This window comes from Bos indicus x Bos taurus, chromosome 20, assembly GCF_003369695.1.
Source record: "Bos indicus x Bos taurus breed Angus x Brahman F1 hybrid chromosome 20, Bos_hybrid_MaternalHap_v2.0, whole genome shotgun sequence".
NCBI lineage: Eukaryota > Metazoa > Chordata > Mammalia > Artiodactyla > Bovidae > Bos > Bos indicus x Bos taurus.
This window is the reverse complement of record NC_040095.1, coordinates 31,574,120-31,587,002: the sequence shown is the minus strand read 5'-3', so window position 1 is coordinate 31,587,002 and position 12,883 is coordinate 31,574,120. Positions and strand designations below refer to the sequence as shown.

The 12,883-nt window shown below is 37.3% G+C and overlaps 2 protein-coding genes across 2 annotated transcripts in view; one reads left to right on the top strand and one right to left on the bottom strand.

The window, feature by feature from the left end:
• Nucleotides 1–555, top strand: part of CCDC152 (coiled-coil domain containing 152) — a 34,188-nt gene extending 33,633 nt beyond the window's left edge. The window contains exon 7 of the mRNA XM_027519973.1: nt 19–555. Within this exon, the coding sequence (XP_027375774.1) occupies nt 19–168 (150 nt within the window). The 3' untranslated portion in view covers nt 169–555. The remainder of the gene's footprint in view (nt 1–18) is intronic.
• Nucleotides 270–9,939, bottom strand: SELENOP (selenoprotein P). Its single transcript, XM_027519972.1, has 5 exons — nt 9,783–9,939; nt 6,595–6,810; nt 5,665–5,877; nt 3,481–3,598; nt 270–1,726 (listed from the first exon to the last, which is right to left on the bottom strand). Exons 2-5 carry the CDS (start codon nt 6,795–6,797, stop codon nt 1,052–1,054), a joined length of 1,209 nt encoding a protein of 402 aa, XP_027375773.1. The 5' UTR covers nt 6,798–6,810; nt 9,783–9,939; the 3' UTR covers nt 270–1,051.
• Nucleotides 9,940–12,883: the final 2,944 nt, after the last annotated feature.

Below are 12,883 nucleotides of genomic sequence, written 5' to 3'. Positions count from 1 at the left end.
TTGTTCTGCTCCATTTAGAAACTTCAACATCTTCAGGAAGAAAAAGACAAGGAGATTGCAGTTCTTCGTAATACCGTTCGTGATTTAGAACAACGCCTCTCTGTCAGCAAAGATTCTCAAGTTAAACTTGTTGGCAAAGATCCTCGCTTTAAACGTAGACGGTTTTGAGTAGATTCATTAGTTGCTATTTAATTTCTTTAAAAGCAGTTGAAAATTAATTTTGATTGTCAATATAACATACTACCTAAGTAATAACAACAATGAAAACAAAAAGCTTTAAACTTTTTTATTGAATTTAAACATCCACATTTTTGCCAGTCCTGTTCTACATTTCTGCTTAACAGTATTGACCATAAAAAAAATTCAGGTTTATAGGACCTGGTTTGCCTATTGAACCATCATTGACTATGGAAATACTTTCTAAGCAATCAAGAGTTAGACAACATTCTTTTATCTTTTCCCATCTATCTTTCAAGATTGGCAAAAAAACAAGATATAAAGGCTTCATTCATATATGATAGTAAAAATCAAGATATGAGTCTTAGATATAGAAAAGTATAAATGAATATCTAAAATGTAATCATAGCAAAGTATTCATGTGTATTTCTGGGTCTGAAAAGACAGAATTCACTTCTTGCTTTAAAGGTTTAATCTGTTAAAAACCTAAGATTAAAAAGACGAAGATAACATTGTTTTGAGAAATAAGAAAGTGGAGAACATGTCTTTGTTGTTCTTCCTCCATTCTTAGTTGCCAACCATCCAACAGAAACCCCTAGGTTATAGTTTACGTTTCTGTTCTCATTAACGCAAGTAGAATACTGGAAAAAGAAAAAGAAAGACATGCTAACCAAACGCTGCAACCACCTCTCAGCTGAATAAAAATATGGTTTGGGTCAAAATTTCTTTGACTTAAATTTTATGGAAGTCAATTTCTCCATGTTTGCACAAATCCAATTCCTATTTTTGGATCACTGTTAATTAGGTACCTTATACAAATGCTGGAAATGCAATTGTGTAGATTGACTTGGGGAATATATCCAATTTCATATATTTAATTTGAAGGTCATTTTCACATTTTGGCCTTATTTTTTCAGCTTCACTTGGTGCTGGCTTCTGTGGGGTTGAGCTGCTGACCTGCTGCCTGTCAGGCAGCTGGAGGCAAACGTCACTGTCAAGATTCAATGACATTCTCCTCCGCCAAAAGGCCCTGTCAGCTACACAAAGAGGGGAGCTTTTCTGTACACTGTCAGGTGATTGCAGACCCTGTTTTTTCAAATACCAGATGTCGACAGTGGCAACAGCAGCTACTCAAAGCAGATTCTGAATCTTTGGGAAACTGTCAGAGTAACTGATTTATGCATCTCTTTCGTCAGAGCTTCTTTTGTGGAAGAGAAGGTTGTAAACTTTCACTTCCTACTGGTGTATCACAGTTATCTGAGTGACCCTGTCTTTGGGGACCCTTGTGCCTGTGGTGGTGGTGATGAAGACCTGAAGGAGGGGGATTCTCAGGGGTATCTGGTGTGTCTGGTTTTGGAGACTCTGAAAGATGAGCATTTTCATGAAGCTGATGCCCATGATGGGGATGGGGGTGGGGGTGGGGATGGGGATGGGGGTGGGGGTGGGGGTGGGAGTGGGGGTGGGGGTGGTGATGTCGCTGTGAAGCCTCAGCTGTTTTCTCCTTGGTAGCCAGAAATACATTTTTACAGACGTCTTCATCTTCCAGTGCCTGGAATACATTTTATAAATCATTTAACAAATTTATAGATTTAGCAAGAATGCATGAAAAAATGAATTCTGGAGTTAACATATATGAAAGTCAAACTGCTTAATTAGATTTGAACTGGTTTTGTGTTTCCAGCATCATATTAATAAGAGAAAAAAAAATTTATCTCAGCCTCAACGCCTAGACTTTTTATTAAATTTGGTTCCCATCCATACCTAATTATAAAGTGCTTCTTGTACAAAGTTTGCATTTAACTAAAGAATCTTCAAACATTTTGCAAATAAATCAATGTAAATGTTTTGAAAATAGATTTTTAAAAATGTAAGTTAAAGCTTTAACAATTAAGCTTCTATACTAGTTAAATCAACAGCAGAATTCAAATTTTCCTTTCCTTATTAAAAGCATTTCCTAAATTTTTAAGAATTCTGAGGAAGAATAAAACCACTATATTTATATCTGCAGAAGCAAAACTAAACTAACTGGTTAAAAGAACTTAGATCGACTGCAGTAAAATCAAACAACTATCAAATCCTAAAATCAGTTTACCAAACGGAACCTTTCACACCAGTGTCAACAAAGCATTGAATATAATATTATTTTCTGAAACAAACTAATTCCTCTGATAACTCAAAAGAGCCAATAAAATTAACTCTGCTAATATTTATAATTACTATTACTATTTATAATTACTAGGCATTTTCCAAATTTCAAAATACTGAAACAAATCCCAAAATAGGAATCAACATAGCTAACATTCATCAGGCACTGAATATAAGTTAGACACTGAGTTAGTACTTTACTTGCTTTACTTCAGTCTCATCTGTAAAAGCAGTAAAATAACCCTCACAGTATTATGCAGATTAAAATGTGAAGAATGACACAACTAAATTAATTAAACTGTTGGTTTTCTTATTAACTTAAGTGAGTCATTAGAATGTGAATGGCTTTCTTTAGAGTTGGGAAAAATCTAAAGGAAGCAGAGCTCATAAATAAAAATTTTAAATTATTTTTGAACCTGAGTTCAAATTTTGCCAACTTGGCTCTGTCAAGGAAACATTGTTTGGAGTTATTTTCCTTCTCAATCTGAGAGGAAAAGAAGTTTATTTAACATAAGAAGTTTAGTTAATATAAGTTAAAATCAATTCTCTAAGTATCTTTTTTATAAATCATACATACATATAGTGTTTCTCATAACAAGGAATAAATATTCTAGTGGTTGTGAAGAAGTAAAAAATAAATAAAGTTATTAATTTTAAAAATAAAATGATTTTTTAAAAAGTATCAGTAATTCCAAGTGCATTGTGTAACAGCGTCACAGAAAAGCTGACAGTCTTACATTCTTGGTGAATTAAGTAGTTATCTGGGCCTGTTCCACTTCAGGTAATGCCATGGATAATCTTTGCTATCACTATGTACTTACATGAGCACATTCATAATATTGCAATAGTGTATTTTATGTTGGCTGAATTCTTTAAGCACTTAAAGTCATGCAGTATCATTTGGTGGTAATTATAATACGTTGCTGCATTGATTTTTGTTCTCTAAACTCCTCCTAGATAAAAGCAATATGAATCTTGAAAAGATGTTTTAAAGTGTATGTTACATAACAGGAAGTGTAGGTAATTATAAAAATGACTATTGTAGTTTATTTCTAGTATATCAAAAGAAATGCTGATTTAGCTAATTAGTCATGAAACACTAACTTAGATAGCTCTTTAAAGATTTCCTCTTCAAAGAAAAATAATTGAGAAAAATACCTTGAGAGAGCAGTTTCCACATTTATCTTCACAGTAAACAGTCTTAATGGAATCTTCTACATATGTGAAAGTTAGGAAGGAATAAGGCAAACCAAGATGATATACAAGGCGGCCACATCTGAAAAATATAATAGCCATTACAATACTTTGGCTTAAAACTCAATATTCAAAAAAACTAAGATCATGGCATCTGGTCCCATCACTTCATGGCAAATAGATGAGGGAACAATGAAACAGTGACAGACGCTATTTTGGGAGGCGCCAGAATCACTGCAGATGGTGACTGCAGCCATGAAATTCAAAGATGCTTGCTCCTTGGAAGAAAAGTTATGACCAACCTAGACAGCATATTAAAAAGCAGAGACATTACTTTGCTGACAAAGGTCTGTCTAGTCAAAATGTGAGAGTTGGACTATAAAGAAAGCTGAGCGCCGAAGAATTGATACTTTTGAACTGTGGTGTTGGAGAAGACTCTTGAGAGTCCCTTGGACTGTAAGATCAAACCAGTCAATCCTAAAGGAAATCAGTCCTGAATATTCATTGGAAGGACTGATGCTGAAGCTCCAATACTTTGGCCACCTGATGCAAAGAACTGTCACAAAGAGTTGAACACAACTGAGTGACTAAACTGAAGTGAACAATATTTTCAGTGTCATGATCCTACTCATGCACCATCTGGCATGAGACTGTAGGTTTAATGGTCTTATAACTGTTATAAGACCCTTTCATAACTTTAGTAAATTTCCCTGAAGGGGATCTCAAGCTTCCTGGCACTGCATACCAGGTCAGGTCATGAAAAGACTATAGTGAGTCTGATATGGTTGCCAGGTGGGAGGGATAGTAAAGGAGTTTGGGATGGACATGTACACACTGCCATAAAGTGGATAACCAGCAAGGAGCTACTGTATAGCACGTGGAACTCTGCTCAATGTTATGTGCAGCCTGAATGGGAGGGGAGCTTGGGGAAGAATAGATACATGTGTATGTATGGCTGAGTCCCTTCACCGTTCACCTGTAACTACCACAACATTGTTAATCAGCTGTACCCCAATACAAAATAAAAAGTTTCAAAGAAAAAAAAAAAAAGACTACAGTGAGTCCGATACTAGCATTGTGAAAAATGAAATAGATATATGTCACAATAAATAAGTCAAAACTATGTGGTTATTTTGATTTGGTCAAATACAATTTTGTAATTGGCTCATAAATTCTATCAAAGTTCAAACCACTGACCTCATAAATCAGGTCTGCAAATCACATGATCTTTTCATAACTGCTAAGGCAACACAAATTCCACACAATAAGAAATCACAGCATAATGAGAAAGATCCTCAAGTCTTGGCCAGTAGCCCACTGATTTAAATAAGAATCTGATACAGCAAAAATTTCAGCACAATGAAAGAAATGGAAATACACTTGGCATTTTCAGAAACGGTGGAGTTTAAATGTCCTTCTTGCCCCCATTTTATCCTGTATATACAATTTTATATGAATATCAAAAGGTTAAACTTTGCAACAGATTAAATTAGAAGCTCGCAGTCCTGAAAGAATAACATGTAATATTAAAAATACTTAGAGTAAGACCAAGTAGGTCTCAGACCTAGGCAGAGTCTGGCTTACCATCCCTGAAGAGCCAAAAAACAAACAAACCAGCACCAACTAGAAATGATGATAGCAAATAATGTATGCATTGAAGTTCTTTCATAATTCAAACATTTTATTCATTCATGGAATCAAAAGCAGATTCATACAGATTATGCCTAAATGATTAACATACTTTATAGTTAAGAAATGCAGATATATAACCTTAAAATGTATTAATAGTAATTTTAGAGATAAGCCAGTAGTCTGCAAAGTACAGTTATTCGTCTGCAACATTTTTAAGTGAGAATTGTACGAAAGGTACAAATTGATTTTTCTTTTTATTTAATCAGAATGCTAATGTACAGAGGGAAGAAAGTATAGTCAATTTTCCTTATTTCCCTATTGGAGTGGTGAATTCTTTTGTGTAAAAGGAAGTCATCTGGCAAAACCAAACATTCTAATGGACTCACTTTGAGTATTTGGTAACAAGATGAAAGCAGATGTCTTGTTTTAAATCACTTATTACCTTAACTATGAAGCAGGTATACTGTAATGTGGGGGTGGGTGTGCATGCACGTGTGTATAAAGGTGGGGACACACCTGTCATATATGAGGAAGTCATCTTTGTTTCCATTTAAGAGAGTCCAGACATCTGGTTGGTTTTCTTCTTGTTGGTAAACAGGAATATGTTCTGAAACCTTATTTTTAAGATGCACATATTTTAATCGAGAAGAGATTCCTTGATGATTAACAACAACATAGGAGATGTTAGAATATCCTTCTTTCTCCAGTTTTACTCGCAGGTCCTCCAATCTAACATATTTGGAAAAAATACAAAAAAAGGAATAATTAGTGACTTCTCCCTTTCTCCTCTATTTTCCTACATGAAACTCTTTTGTTATTTTTTACTTACTCAGACCTCTTTTTTATATTTTTTTAAAAAACTAAAACTTGTATTTTTCTAATTATTTATTGAACTCTTTATACTCAGTAAAAACTATACGCCAAGTGCTTGCACAAACAGTCCATATGGTCCTCAAAGGAATCCTATGAAGTGTGTATCTTTTTAATCCATCTCCCAGTTACAGAGAAATTGTACCCAATAAGTATTTGGCAAATAACCCAACAAATATATATATTTATAAATTCATTACATGACTCAAGACCTTTGGTGGCAAGTATAGTGTTTGTTCTACTCTGGCAAAGCTCTCATATCTACTTCCTTTATTGAAATAACTAATCCATTTGCAGGAGTACAATTTAAAACATTTTCCTTACACAAGTAATATTTAGTAGGCTACTACAAAATATAGGTACACAAAAAGAAAAAAAAAATTACATAGCTCCAGGAAAGCCACTGTAAACATCCCCCTAGTCTTCTCTCTTCTAACATGTTCTAGGCCAACAAATATAGTTTTTTTTTAATGCAATTTAGTAAATATATCTTTTCTATTTTTATTGTTTCATGCATGTTATCTATTGAATAGCTATCCCCTTAAGAAATTGTAGACCACAGAAAGACTACCTTACCTAGATGCCTGCAGAATGCACAGGTATCAGCTGGCTTGAAGAAGAGCAACCACAGTCACTGAACCGTAGGAGTTCAGCATAGGGTCTTGATCCTTTATGCTCCAGGGTGGAGGTTGCTTACAATAGGAGCTTTGGCCCTGGCTCTCTGTCCCTCCGGTTAGGAGGAGGCAGAGAGCCAGAGCCAGCCCCAGGCCTCTCCACATGGCTGGGGTTGTCCTGTAAAAGAGAAAACCTTTCTGTCATCTTCACAGTTGTAACAAGGAATCTCTATAAACCAGCAGGTATAATTCTACTTTCTACAAATATCTAGCCAGTGGATTCTGTCTCTGTGTTGTTGGGTTCTTTGTATTGGGCATCTTAGCACCAAATCTCCCTGTAAAGGGGAAAGATCAGCCTGAGTCAGGGAAGCTGCCTAAGCACCTCTCAACTATCTGGCTTAGCGAGATACTTGAATAAGCCTGCTATGAAGATTAGCCTGAACAGGCAGTCCAGTGCTTCTCTAGTAGAAGATATATGTCCAGGAGAAAATACATGTCTAGGGAAATTCTGAGAATATGGCCTCTACAGCCAAGTAACATTCTGTAGACATGATTTGATTTTTGAGACACAAGTTCTGACTGCTTCTTTCTTTTCTCTACCAGTCTAAGCACAGGAAGGGTACATAGGGAATTCTGCATAGAAATGAAAAGACATCATGGGAAGAGAACTTAGGAAGAAAGGAGGTGGCAGTGAGGGAAGTCTGCCAACATGAGATTCAGATGTTATTGCCAGCCAAAATATTGCTATTATAGCCAAGACCAATACGGACCAATGATAAGACACCTGGCCAAGAAGAAATACTACAAATCACTGGGCCTTGTACCACTTAAGATTCACTGAAATCTACACTCTTATGAGTCTACTTATTGGCTACCACTACTTTCAGGAAGTTTCTGTGACTAGATGGCATGTTCTTGGGTAAAAAAAAATGACCCCTCTGAGTAGGGAAGTTAAATAACATGATGAGAAATATCCCCAAAACAAGGGCCAGAGCTCTCTGCAGAGAGGTACAAATAAAACACATGAACTGTAGATAGGTGGTGGAAAAAAGAACATATTCAGCAGAGAAAGAAAAATCCATACATTTAATTTTTAATTTCAGACACACCAAGTGAATCAGGTCATCAAGATAAGCGTGCTTATTTTGATATGAAGGTCGGTGGGAGACAGATCAAGGCAAAATTCCAGAACTAGGAAGTCGGCACATGTTTAGACACTGATCTATGATAAAAAAGTAAAAGTACTTTGGGGACGGGGTGGTTGGGGGAGAGGAGGCAGCTAATGATAAATTACGTAGAGTGAGCCCAGAGTTAAGAGGGGAGCAGAGAAGCTAAAATTGGACTGATATGGGCTCTATTGCACTAGTAGCTGTGGATAGAACTTTTAAAAACCTGATTACAACTATATGACCATTATCTCTTTTTGCAGCTGAGAAAACTGGCTAAGTGTGAGTTTAGGCAGCTTGCCCAAGTCCCACACAGGTACTAAGTCACAGGGAAACTGAATTCAAACCAGTTCTACCGATTCCAACACATGACCTCTTACCTACAGCAATATATTGACTCTTTTCAGATAGGTCACCTTTAGTAACTACAGTAGCCAGAATTTCGGGGTTTTAATTTATTTATTTATTTGCAGTATAACTGCTTTACAATGTTATGTTCGTTTTTGTGCTTTCCATCACATACAACAGCATGAATCAGCTGTATGTACAATATACCCCCTCCCTCTTAAGCCTCCCTCTCTTTCCTCCACCCCACCCCTCTAGGTTAGGACAGAGGGGATTGAGTTTTTTATGCCCTAAAATGACAAAGAAAACATCAAAATTATTCAGGCTTTTTTTGTTTCTTACTAGAATGACTAGATTTTCCCCACTTTATAGAATATAAATTCAGTAGTTACAGACCCTTCAGCATAAACTCGGCACCTGGCACCCTCACTCTGCACAGCATTCCAACTGGCTGAAGAGTGAATATAAATGAAAAGGTTATTTCACTCAGTTTTTTGATGAAAAAATAACTAAAGCCATTGGCAGAGGGTAGTGGATTACAGAGTTCACACTTCCAGATTTTCCCATCACTATAATCAAGAAGCTGTTAACTTTGTTTTCTTAAAATCACTTTTTACATAAACTTTTGATTGATTGCAGCTGTCAGACAACTACATAAAATAATGAGGATAAGTAAAATTAGATTTACTGAAAGGTCTTGTGGCTCAGATGGTAAAGAGCCTGCCTGCAATGCAGGAGACCTGGGTTCAATCCCTTCAATCTTGGGAAGATCTCCTGGAGAAGGAAATGGCAACCCACTCCAGTAATCTTGCCTGGAAAATCCCATGGACGGAGGAGCCTGGCAGGTACAGTCCGTGGGGTCACAAAGAGTCGGACACTATTGAGAAACTTCACTTAATGCAGTAACAATTAAAATGTAGTTGTGAATTTCACTAATCTCATCACTTTACAATCACAAGCCTGGATTCTTGACCACAAACAGACCTATATTTGTTTAAAATTCCCCATTTAAAGGCAAAATATGCAGAAACATTTTCCACCCTCTTCCCCTACCCTGCATCCTCAGACCCACTTCTGAGGGTCCCCTTCTCATTCTCCTAAAAGCACCAATAACCACTGATTTTGACATGGGTTTTAACTCTTTCAAGAATGACTATTCTCCACAGTGAACCAAACCTGCTTTCTCTTTTTTTACCTTGAAATTGTTCACAATATCCCTGGACATTTCTACAGCACCCTCTACACAGACCAGATCTCAGTCTCTGCTCCTCAAACCCACCAGCTGTTTTGTCATTAGAGCTCTCACTTTGCATTTCAGTGGGAAATACTTAAGCTTGAACACACAGTATTGCCTATATAACAACACAACTTTTTGCAGAGGAAAAGTATTCCACTTCTCCAGCCTCCTCTGCCCCTATCTTTATCCTCCACTGTGCAGAAGGCAGGGCAAAAATCAGCTAGAACTGATAATGTCCCCACCACACTTTGTGTTCAGACTCTTGTGTTCTTTATTTTCTTTACCCATCTCTTTTTTTCAAATCTCTTCTAAGGACAAAAACATTTTATCAAGACCCGAAAATCAAATCATTTACCAAACTCTCAAAGAATCAAGTTTGGAAAACACAAAGTTCCTACTTACACAACCCCTTCGGACCAGCTTGCTTCCTTTCTCTTTGCTCAGCTGGGCGGCTCCACAAAGCCACAGAGAGAAACTCAGATATTTATAGTCCTGTTGTTTACCTCACCCCCTGAGCGAAAGTCAGAAGTGTAATGCATGCTCAGCCTGTGACCTTGCAAGGAGAGATCAGCCCTGAACTGATTATTACCATCAACTTTTAAAAGTAACAAGCGCTGGCATGCATAAAATGGGGGGAATTTGGGGTAATTACTGGTATATTCCCTATCGTTTTTAGTCACCCTGTTTGCTAGGATTTAATGGTACAGTCGGGGGCGGGAGGAAGAGCTAAGAATAAAGAAGGCTTCCAAGTTACGTTCTTCTCCAAACAAACTATAATAGGGAAAAATATTTGCTAAGCCAGTGAGGTAAGCTGTCACTTTAAAAAAAGAAAAATAATTTTTTTTTCTTTAACGTTGTAGTGGTCAGGTGATAGCCCAACCCAAACCGTGTGAGCTTTGTTAAGTCTCCTGCTGTTAAGGACCTGCTTGGGTTATTTTGCGGCTTTAAAACTTGAATCTCTGGGATCTCACAGGACTTCTGCTCTTTTTTTTTTTTTTAATCATTTAAGGGAAGGAATAAGGAAACAGAACTTCTGCCTGAGAGAAACGAGGCTTCAGTTTTCTCATCACAGAAGTCCCACTCCCTGGAAGACATATGTATCCCATAGAAGTTCTTAAGAATCTACTGTAAAATCGTTACCAATTTAAGTACCATGCAAATAAGTTAACTGTGATAGTAGCTGCATATGGAAAAGAATATGGACATTTCAAAGTATACAAATATATTAAGAATTACCACCCTTTCAGACAGTGATACAGTCTTTCTATTAACTGCTGCCAATGAGCACATCCATGACAGGTAAGGCAAGTGGCAATTGCGCCAAGAGATGCCGGCCCTGGATAGTGATGATTTTCAGGTGAGCCTTGCTTTCCCTACCAGTGCGCTTTGTCCAAGTGAACCCCTATGGATTGGTGAGCTGGGTACTGCTTTACAAGGTGCAGAGAGTGCAAAGAGGCTCAGATGTGATCTTTTCTGTAAGGAAACAAATTATCAAAGTAGAAGCTTTGCGTTTGAAAGCCAAATTCTATTTACTCACACCAAGCAGTAACCTTAATCTTTCAGGGTGCCTTTGAGAATCCAGTAAAATGCTTAGTTTCTCCTCGGGGGCGGGGGGAAATGCACATATACATCCTTGTTTTTAAAAGAATCTTTTGGGGGAAAAAAATTTTGAAATAAAACAGATAACTCCCACTGTGGTTCATTTGCTTAAGAAATTTAAATAGTCATGTTGGGTCTTTCTGCAACAGAGTATTAAGTATATTACCATCACCTCCTTCCTTTACATGTGGCTTAGCATTTGCCTCCTGTACCAAAGAATTCCCTGCAAGTATGCAACTGGCTCCAAAGCCAAACACCCAGGACTGTGTGTGTTTCCAGGCGACTGTATGCCTAAAACCCCCAAATGGCCAAAGGAGATGATGGGGAGTTTGCAGTATTTGAAGGGAATCCAGGCTTTTTTAACTGAAGTATAGTTAACTTATTGTGTTAGTTTCAGACATACAGCAAAGTGTTTCAGATATAGTTTTTAGATTATTTTTCATTATAGATTATTACAAGGCATTGAATATAGTTCCCAATGTTGCCCAATAAATCCTTGCTGCTGCTGCTGCTACTAAGTCGCTTCAGTTGTGTCTGACTCTGTGCGACCCCATAGACGGCAGCCCACCAGGCTCCCCCGTCCCTGGGATTCTCCAGGCAAGAATACTGGAGTGGGTTGCCATTTCCTTCTCCAATGCATGAAAGTGAAAAGTGAAAGTGAAGTCGCTCAGTTGTCTCTGACTCCTAGCGACCCTATGGACTGCAGCCTACCAGGCTCCTCCATCCATGGGATTTTCCAGGCAAGAGTACTGGAGTGGGGTGCCATTATGTATAGTAGCTTGTATTTGCTAATCCCATACTCCTCTAATTTATTACTTCCCCCTTTCCCCATTGGTAACCATAAGTTTGTTTTCTATGTCTGTGAATCTGTTTTGTATATAGATTAATTTGTATTTTTTTAGATTCTACATATAAGTGATATCATATAATATTTGTCTGATTTCATTTAGTATGATAATCTCTAGATCCATCCATGTTGCTGCAAATGGCAATATTTCATTTTTTCTTTTGGCTGAGTAATATTCCACTGTATATATGTACCACATCTTCTTAAACCAGTTATCTGTTGATAGGCACATAGCTTGCGTCCCTGTCTTAGCTATTATAAATAGTTCTGCTATGAACAGTAGGGTGCATGTATCTTTCCAAGTTAAGAGTTTCCACCTTTTCTGATGCATGCCTAGGAGTAGGGTTGCTAAATTATATGGTAGCTCTAGTTTAGTTTTTTAAGGACCCTCCATACTGTTTTCCATAGTGGCTATACCAATCTACATTCCCACTACAGGGTAGGAGGGTTTGAAGGGAATCCATTTTTAATAGCCTCTTCTGTGCTGGGCAATCTAGGTCTAGTCAGGTTCTTAAAAAAGCAAAGGTTTTGAACAGACTTTTAGTGAGTATTAAATTATATTAAATCAAACAAAATCAAACATTTATTAGGGGCTTATGCTAGACACAATGTTGAGTTCCTTGTTCTGAAGGACTTCAAAATCTAACAGAATTGACAGACAAGTAAGCAGTGAAAAGACACTAGAAAGTGTGACAATATCTAGAATGCCTGTAAGCACAAGGTTCTGTTGGAACCCTGGAAATGAAAAGAGCAGCATTGTAATGCAGTCTGGAGACAGGGCCAACAGGACAGTTAGCACGAGTTCAACAGGCACTTCATCTTAGGCTTCTCACTCTACTTCCAAAGTGCCCAGTAACTCTGATCATAGGACTGTCTAGAAAATTACTTTGTTTCAATTTTTAACGAATGATTAAAATCTCCTGATAGCTTGTTCCAGGTACCACCGTACAGTGAACATTAAGATGACTGACTGTATCCCATCAAGCTGAACTTCATCCTAATGATCTCATCTCCCATAACTTCCGGCCCTGGAGCCAAGATTCTTTCTTCGTACTTT